Source organism: Gossypium hirsutum, chromosome A09 (genome assembly GCF_007990345.1).
Source record: "Gossypium hirsutum isolate 1008001.06 chromosome A09, Gossypium_hirsutum_v2.1, whole genome shotgun sequence".
In the NCBI taxonomy this organism is placed as follows: domain Eukaryota; kingdom Viridiplantae; phylum Streptophyta; class Magnoliopsida; order Malvales; family Malvaceae; genus Gossypium; species Gossypium hirsutum.
This window is the reverse complement of record NC_053432.1, coordinates 10,222,378-10,231,805: the sequence shown is the minus strand read 5'-3', so window position 1 is coordinate 10,231,805 and position 9,428 is coordinate 10,222,378. Positions and strand designations below refer to the sequence as shown.

The 9,428-nt window shown below is 35.2% G+C and overlaps 1 protein-coding gene and 1 pseudogene across 1 annotated transcript in view; one reads left to right on the top strand and one right to left on the bottom strand.

Annotated features, from left to right (window-relative positions):
* Positions 1–2,004: 2,004 nt before the first annotated feature.
* Positions 2,005–6,775, bottom strand: LOC121203482 (ABC transporter B family member 26, chloroplastic-like; annotated as a pseudogene).
* Positions 6,776–7,092: 317 nt separating this feature from the next.
* Positions 7,093–9,428, top strand: part of LOC121205967 (ABC transporter B family member 26, chloroplastic) — a 3,936-nt gene continuing 1,600 nt past the window's right edge. The window contains exons 1-9 of the mRNA XM_041076115.1: positions 7,093–7,679; positions 7,775–7,902; positions 7,993–8,035; positions 8,254–8,298; positions 8,497–8,619; positions 8,704–8,807; positions 8,966–9,020; positions 9,098–9,168; positions 9,333–9,424. Coding sequence (XP_040932049.1) covers positions 7,332–7,679; positions 7,775–7,902; positions 7,993–8,035; positions 8,254–8,298; positions 8,497–8,619; positions 8,704–8,807; positions 8,966–9,020; positions 9,098–9,168; positions 9,333–9,424 — 1,009 coding nt within the window. The 5' untranslated portion in view covers positions 7,093–7,331. The remainder of the gene's footprint in view (positions 7,680–7,774; positions 7,903–7,992; positions 8,036–8,253; positions 8,299–8,496; positions 8,620–8,703; positions 8,808–8,965; positions 9,021–9,097; positions 9,169–9,332; positions 9,425–9,428) is intronic.

The following is a 9,428-nucleotide window of genomic DNA, read 5'->3' as shown; positions in this document are numbered from 1 at the left end:
GGACCTTTTATTCCTTTTCTTGGTGGCCAAACTCTGGGTTAAATATCTTAGAATGATGCACGAGATTAGAACGTTATATAAACATCTACCATAGTTTTGGATTTTCGAGAGTTTGCTAGTAACCCTCCACAACCCAACGGACCTTCCCAGTAGACATTAAGATCGAATTAATTCCAGAACATTAACTTACTAGAATAATAACTTGAATAGGTTCCAGTTCAACTATCTCCGCAAATAACTCAACAATACTGAGATTATTCCATCTTAGGTGGATAGATAAATTTACTATCATTGTCTTAAATCATTATCTTCAAGCTCCATTTTTGAAAACTTGATAGATTTGTTGAAATGAAATTTGTAACAATCTCAAACATTGCTTCCTAAACGAATAAGTCTTTGCACTATCTTTTGTTACAATCTGCCAACAAACATACTTGTTGAATCCCATTTTTGATTTCTGCAACTTAAAAGGCACAATCTTTTCAGCTTATTATCATTCCACCTCAAATGAACATTAACAAATGAATTTGGGGACTCATCTTTAACCATTATGTTTCCTCCTCAACAAACAAAACTGATATTCTTAGTATCGATTTTCAACTGATAAAGCAAACAAAAAGGTAAAATGGAAGACAAAACAACTTTATATATTTAAAAGGTGCTAGCCATTAGTGTCCTAACACCCGAAAAAATATTTCTTTCAAATTTAGTACAAGGGGCAAGCCGTAAATGTCCTAGCACCCAAAAATTTTTCGATTCACAAAATAGCTGATGCGGGCCATCTAGTTTCCTAAACCCAAATTTTTTTATCTGATAAAGTGAGTGTCAACCATTAGTGTGCCAGCAAGCAAAAAAATTAATTTTTTAATAAGAAAAAGGTGATGCTGACTATCTAGTTTCCCAAACCCAAAATTTTTTTATCTGATAAAATAGGTATCGACCATCAGTTTACTAACACCAAAAAACAATTATTTTTTAATATTAAAAAGTGGTGTCAGCCACTTATCCCCCAACCAAATTTTTTTTTCAAATACTAATATAAATATATTAGTGTGCTACTATTTGAAAAAAAAATACTTAGGTGTAGACCATTAAGTCCCCCCAACCCCAAATTTTTTTCTAAGCCTAACCCAATGATCAGACAATGATTGGGTCAAAAATCAAGGTGGTGCCGACCATTAAGTCCCAATCCCATTTTACTGCTCATTTCAGGTCATTTGGTAATTGTTTTTGAACCTAATCATTTTTGTAATTATTTATTTTTTGGGATCATTTTAGTAAAATGATCTAAAAACTAATGACTTTATTAAAAAAGAACATGTAATTATTTATTTTTTGGGGTCATTTTAGTAAAATGATCTAAAAACTTAATGACTTTATTAAAAAAGAACCAAATAATATTATCATAAAATATAAGATTAAGGTATATACATCTTTTGCTAATAGAAGTTAATTACATTCACTCATATTTTCATGATTGTATCTGTTTCTTGTAGGTTTTTTGGTGTCCATTTGGGTTTTTGTTATGACGAAAACAAAATCATGATTTTTGACGTTTGCATTTACCTTTTAATCAGTTCAAATGCATGCACTTTTAACTCCAACATGACAAGTAGTCTATTTAAGAGGACAAATGCACTATATATCTCCAGAAAAATTACTGATGAGCTATGTTATCGAGATTTCAAATTTGATATGCACACATTTAATCTTTTTAAGTTTTTATAGATAGATAGATAAGAGTTTTATGTTTTTATATGCGTATTCGAATCAAATACAAGTGTCGAATGCAAATATTGCGGGCCTTTTGCCAATCAGCATTTCAAGTACAAAGTTAGGACTACGGCTTTAAAGACAGACTCGTGCAACAACATATGTCTATCCTACAATATGAGACGGTAGCTGCAAAACAATGATAAATAAAACAACAGGTAATTGATTACTTACTTCTACCCTGAATCGGCAACTGAGAAATACAGCTGAAATTGCTCCAAGGGTTTAGAATCAAGCCATGGATTTGGCTTGGGCACCGATTAATCGAGAGTACAACCCACCCTTCTGTAGAAGCTCAGTGTGGTCACCCATCTGACCGCAAATAAAGCAAGCAAATGCATAAGTTGGCTATAATTGATTTCAGTCAAAAGATACAACCATTATTTGCAAAAAGAGAATAGACAAAAAAATATCATGCCTCGATTTGACCCTTGTCCATTACAACAATTCTGTCAGCGGTCTTAATGGTAGACAACCTGCAGAGTTAATTCCAATGTTCCAAACATGATCAAATCTAAAACTAGAAATCAAAATGACTAAAGCTGCAAATATGAAAATACCAGACCTATGTGCTATAAGAATGATTGTTCTTTTTGATCTACTCTCATTTCTGAGTCCATGAAAAACCCCCTACAGATAATAGAAGGTAATGGATTAGTGCTCGTTAAAAACATGGCGAATTTCATATTTTACTATCATTTTAGGACAATGAGTTTTATATGCTTACTTTGAGATAGTGCTCACTTTCCGCATCTAGCGCACTGGTGGCTTCATCCAGGACAAGAATTGCAGGATCAGGGAGCATCGCCCTAGCAATAGCAATTCGTTGTCCCACTGAGCAAATCATTATCAACAATTGTTTGATAACCATGAGGAAGAGATGAAATAAATTCATGCGCATGGCTTGCTTTGCAGCCATTCTATATCTTCATCTTTAACTTCTCTAGGGCAACCGTATTTAATGTTGGACTTGATATCCATATTAAACAAATCGGGTTCCTGACTGAATTACAGATTTAGAATATTCCGTGTAGCTACATTCAAGCATGCTTCAAAGAAAAAGAATATGTAGTCTGACCTGTCCAACAAATCCAATCTTTTCTCTCAGCCACCTGATGTCCAACTCATCGAGTGGGAGACCATCCATGTATATCTGCAATTCGACCATCAGAGACACTTAGCATGAAATCCCTAACTTCCAAATACCAGTAACTAAATAAAAAAAGCATAAAAGAATAATCACCTGCCAACAAAGCACTCATGGAGCAAAACATAATATATGGTGAAGACAAAAGCTAAGCTGACCATAACTGGCTGAATAGAACGACGTAGCAGGAGATTCACTATTGTGCTTTTTCCAACTACCACTTAAACCAGCCTTGTCAAGATAAGAATGAACAGTCAAACCCTCCAAATCCCGCGGTTTTTAACACCCAATGAAGAATAGAACAACCATGAATGGAATTTCTTACAATTGCAACACTCATTGCTTGTATAGCAAGGTTTAGACGATCTAGTATAGTTACCTAGCTTGAATATCAGAAAATAGAGACCAGGAAATGTTTTCTTGTCACTAATCCACTCTAACAAGAAAATCAGGAAGAAGAGGAGGTGACAGGGGCAAAGAATATTGAAAAGGGTAGACCAAATTTATCAATTTAGTTACGTGAGATTTTATAGTTTTTTTATTAATGGCTGATTGCTCAATTGGGGATGGCTCCTATAGATCCCTAATGAAGAAGTTTTAAAATCTTAAATGATGATTGTAAGATAATGGGAAGATTCATAGCATACAAAATGTAAAAATGTAGATTTGGTATAAGTAACTTTGTAAGGACAAATATAGGACCTTGAGGAGTAGTGAAAAGATACATTCACAAACTGTATATTCCCCATTAGTCTCGGCGCTTCCACTCCTGAAAACATTGGGGTGGACAATTTAAAGAAAATTAATTATTTGAAAGACAAAATTGGTTCTAATGAAGATCATCAGATTTAGAACAAAGTTCTGAATAAAAATGAATTAGGCCAATCAAAATTACAAAGTTCAAGATTATAGGATTTGATTCTCGTTTTAGCATCGTTTCATGAACAATAATAAGAGACAATTTCTTTCAGGTTAAATGCTTTGGATACAGATAAGATGATGCAAAGTTCTTCTCCAAATTATTTAACAATAATTCAATAAGAGGCAAGAAAAGAGTGTAAAGACATCTCTCACAGCAGTCAATGATGAAAGCTAAATGAATGAATGAAAAAACTCCGTTAACTAAAAAATATCTAGGATTACGGATACACCCTAAAAAGAGACACAAATTACTTGCCTGTGAAGAACTGATCAGTAGGCAAGAGATCCATTAAAGGAAAACCTTTCACATGCTCCAATGGACTGCATATGATGATGAGTTGTTACGACCCTCCAATAGCATAAAATACCACCACAGTATATATGTACTTAGTAAGCTGTTCAGTGATAGTTTGAATCATGATGCAAATTCCTTAAAAGCACGCAAGAACCTGCAATATATCATATTGAATAACAGTAAGTCAATAATAAATCTCATTAGAATTAGCAATTATCACTAGAGCATTTCTACATTTATCTTTGCAGTGGGTTAATACAACAGAGCAAAGGGATAGGAGTAGGTAAATAACCGTGTAAAACGGTAAAGGGTGAGAAAACTCATACTCCACAATCCATAAGCTGCACTCTCTCGAATGCTTACAAAAGCCAATTCATCCAGCCACCGCTTGTACCTAAAACCAAATGGGATCAACAATAAAATTTAACATTTTTTTTCTGTCATGAAAGCCCTGGGTGTCAACGTCTGTGCCTTACAAAGAAGCGCCAATCAAAGAGGAAAAAGTACACCCATAAATTTTTTGAATGCTTAGTGGAGTAATGCTAGATAGAATGTTGCCTTTCAACTTCTTCTCCTTCTGTTCCATAAGCCCGGACAGTTCTCATCAAAGAAAGTGTTTCTTGTGCAACCTACATTAAGATACTGGTTATATTAGAATGTTACTTGACTGGCATAACTCTGGCAGCAATCTGAAGTCATGTTTTACATTGTTGGCACATGCATTGAACTCTTGCATTAACTTTGCAGCTCTCTTTTGGTACCTACCAAAATCATCAGCAATGCTAGTTCAGCATATGCATAATAAGTACACCACATAATCATATAAAGAAAAGCAATCTACCATAAACTGAGATCCAGAAATAAGCTAAGAGGGATAATTCAATAGCTTAATTAAGGTGAAAAGAGAGAGAATTCTCACCGGCCATAAATGGAAAATATTATAGCAAGAACAGAGCATATAATCAAAGTTGGTAATGTAAGTGGCCAAGATAAAGTCAGTAAATTTATCAAAGCACCTGTTCCCTAAAAATCCAAAAGGAATAAAGTTATCAAACTCTACCCGGAAACAAAAATTCACAGCAAGCATAATATTAAAAAAAAAAACCTGAATAGCATTGCGGATTATCAGATGGATATCATTCCCAATAACATGAGAGAGCCGTTGACAATCTGATCCAAGCCTACTCGTCAAACTACCAACTGTTTCCATGTCAAAAAGGATATATCCTACATCAAAAGCACCAGCAGCAGATAGTGGTTTACTACAAACCAATACAGGTACGTGTCCAACACAGATATGTTGAACTTTTTTTCTAGTTTTCCACGCATTTGAAGGGTGTTTAGATGGTCGAACCTATACCCCAAGTATCATCATCATCATAATTCACAACCCCAAGTACTACAAACAATTCTCAAATAGATCACGAACCTGAAAAACAAGATATGCATATAAGCTTCGCCTAAGACGCTTAACCTGCAATTAAAGTATTGCTGTCAGAGAAAAAGGGAAATGAAAATATAAGGTTGTGTTTATTTACTACTTTTTAGCAAATAACTAAAATGAATGATAAGAAGCTAAAAATTGAAATATAATAGTTCAATATACCAAAAAAATAACAATAAAGACTTTCCCCCTTTATTTTGCAAAGCAAAAGCGTAAGCAGCACTAAATTTATGTAAAAAAATTTCTTACCAAGATTGTATTTGCCATGGCAAAGCAGCCACTTCGCAAGCCACTGCAATTCACATAAAAGAGAGAAATAAAATTTCAAACAATTCACTCAAATAAACGAAGCAAATAACATTTACAAGTTTTATAAAATACCTGCAAATTCCTGAGATAATTAACAGTAAAATCAACATCCGCGAGCTTCTAGAAAACGCTGCGGACTCACCACTGTTAGCAGAAAATACCGACGCCGCCAATATCCTAGGCATCGAAATCTCCGAAACCTGGAATTTAACTCTTTTTTTATTTTAAAATAGAGAAATAAGAAATTTATTTTAAAATGCTAAAATTTTCAATTGAGTTATGAATTTTACGAACAGCAGCGATGAACAAAGCACCGAGCGCGAGAAAAACAATCCAATTATCGTCTCCGATCAAACCCCATATTCGCTTAAGAGCCATCGAAACAGTAACAGGCTTCGCCGTAGAGGATTCCGAAGCTTGGACACCAGGAAGGTTCCACCAGCTGCCACGTACCTGGACGGCTCCCAAATGACCGGAATATTTTCCGGGAAGAATTTCTTGGAAATCGGCATTGTAATTTTTGGTTGGAGTTGGAGACCAGAGACGGTGTCGTTTCACTGTCGTGAGATAGAGCGGAGAGTGGAGTCTGGTTTTTAGGTTGAGAACAGAGTAAGAGGGGGAAGATGAAAGAGAGATGGGCATGGTGGTGGTAAAATTAGAGAAAGGGAAAGGGTAAATTTGGAATATCTAGGATCAAAATCATAAGTATCTGTTTTCGAAATGGAGAAGCTAATCTTCTCTTGAGAGCTTGAGCTTGCTTCTCAGAGCAACGCAGCCAAGGCGCCAATGGGTCACAAAACGGCTCGCTTCAGCACCAAGAGAACTCCTTTTTCCCTTTATGTTCGATACACTCCGAACTCTTGCACCAAGTCGAATTTCTATTCACAATACTGTAATATGAGATTAAATAAAATAAGATAAATGAAATTTTTTATCTCACTTCGATGCATGGAACAAATTTAATGTTAAATGAGATGAGGAGTTATATTTTATTAATTTAATTTAATTTAATAATTTTCGAAGATCTAGAAAAATTTGATCGAATCGAATCGTTGAATTTTCGAGTTAAATTAAAAAATTAAATTAAATTAATAAAATATAACTCCTCATCTCATTTAACATTAAATTTGTTCCATGCATCGAAGTGAGATAAAAAATTTCATTTATCTTATTTTATTTAATCTCATATTACAGTATTGTGAATAGAAATTCGACTTGGTGCAAGAGTTCGGAGTGTATCGAACATAAAGGGAAAAAGGAGTTCTCTTGGTGCTGAAGCGAGCCGTTTTGTGACCCATTGGCGCCTTGGCTGCGTTGCTCTGAGAAGCAAGCTCAAGCTCTCAAGAGAAGATTAGCTTCTCCATTTCGAAAACAGATACTTATGATTTTGATCCTAGATATTCCAAATTTACCCTTTCCCTTTCTCTAATTTTACCACCACCATGCCCATCTCTCTTTCATCTTCCCCCTCTTACTCTGTTCTCAACCTAAAAACCAGACTCCACTCTCCGCTCTATCTCACGACAGTGAAACGACACCGTCTCTGGTCTCCAACTCCAACCAAAAATTACAATGCCGATTTCCAAGAAATTCTTCCCGGAAAATATTCCGGTCATTTGGGAGCCGTCCAGGTACGTGGCAGCTGGTGGAACCTTCCTGGTGTCCAAGCTTCGGAATCCTCTACGGCGAAGCCTGTTACTGTTTCGATGGCTCTTAAGCGAATATGGGGTTTGATCGGAGACGATAATTGGATTGTTTTTCTCGCGCTCGGTGCTTTGTTCATCGCTGCTGTTCGTAAAATTCATAACTCAATTGAAAATTTTAGCATTTTAAAATAAATTTCTTATTTCTCTATTTTAAAATAAAAAAAAGAGTTAAATTCCAGGTTTCGGAGATTTCGATGCCTAGGATATTGGCGGCGTCGGTATTTTCTGCTAACAGTGGTGAGTCCGCAGCGTTTTCTAGAAGCTCGCGGATGTTGATTTTACTGTTAATTATCTCAGGAATTTGCAGGTATTTTATAAAACTTGTAAATGTTATTTGCTTTCGTTTATTTGAGTGAATTGTTTGAAATTTTATTTCTCTCTTTTATGTGAATTGCAGTGGCTTGCGAAGTGGCTGCTTTGCCATGGCAAATACAATCTTGGTAAGAAATTTTTTTTACATAAATTTAGTGCTGCTTACGCTTTTGCTTTGCAAAATAAAGGGGAAGTCTTTATTGTTATTTTTTTGGTATATTGAACTATTATATTTCAATTTTTAGCTTCTTATCATTCATTTTAGTTATTTGCTAAAAAGTAGTAAATAAACACAACCTTATATTTTCATTTCCCTTTTTCTCTGACAGCAATACTTTAATTGCAGGTTAAGCGTCTTAGGCGAAGCTTATATGCATATCTTGTTTTTCAGGTCGTGATCTATTTGAGAATTGTTTGTAGTACTTGGGTTGTGATTATGATGATGATGATACTTGGGTATAGGTTCGACCATCTAAACACCCTTCAAATGCGTGGAAAACTAGAAAAAAAGTTCAACATATCTGTGTTGGACACGTACCTGTATTGGTTTGTAGTAAACCACTATCTGCTGCTGGTGCTTTTGATGTAGGATATATCCTTTTTTGACATGGAAACAGTTGGTAGTTTGACGAGTAGGCTTGGATCAGATTGTCAACGGCTCTCTCATGTTATTGGGAATGATATCCATCTGATAATCCGCAATGCTATTCAGGTTTTTTTTTTTTTAATATTATGCTTGCTGTGAATTTTTGTTTCCGGGTAGAGTTTGATAACTTTATTCCTTTTGGATTTTTAGGGAACAGGTGCTTTGATAAATTTACTGACTTTATCTTGGCCACTTACATTACCAACTTTGATTATATGCTCTGTTCTTGCTATAATATTTTCCATTTATGGCCGGTGAGAATTCTCTCTCTTTTCACCTTAATTAAGCTATTGAATTATCCCTCTTAGCTTATTTCTGGATCTCAGTTTATGGTAGATTGCTTTTCTTTATATGATTATGTGGTGTACTTATTATGCATATGCTGAACTAGCATTGCTGATGATTTTGGTAGGTACCAAAAGAGAGCTGCAAAGTTAATGCAAGAGTTCAATGCATGTGCCAACAATGTAAAACATGACTTCAGATTGCTGCCAGAGTTATGCCAGTCAAGTAACATTCTAATATAACCAGTATCTTAATGTAGGTTGCACAAGAAACACTTTCTTTGATGAGAACTGTCCGGGCTTATGGAACAGAAGGAGAAGAAGTTGAAAGGCAACATTCTATCTAGCATTACTCCACTAAGCATTCAAAAAATTTATGGGTGTACTTTTTCCTCTTTGATTGGCGCTTCTTTGTAAGGCACAGACGTTGACACCCAGGGCTTTCATGACAGAAAAAAAATGTTAAATTTTATTGTTGATCCCATTTGGTTTTAGGTACAAGCGGTGGCTGGATGAATTGGCTTTTGTAAGCATTCGAGAGAGTGCAGCTTATGGATTGTGGAGTATGAGTTTTCTCACCCTTTACCGTTT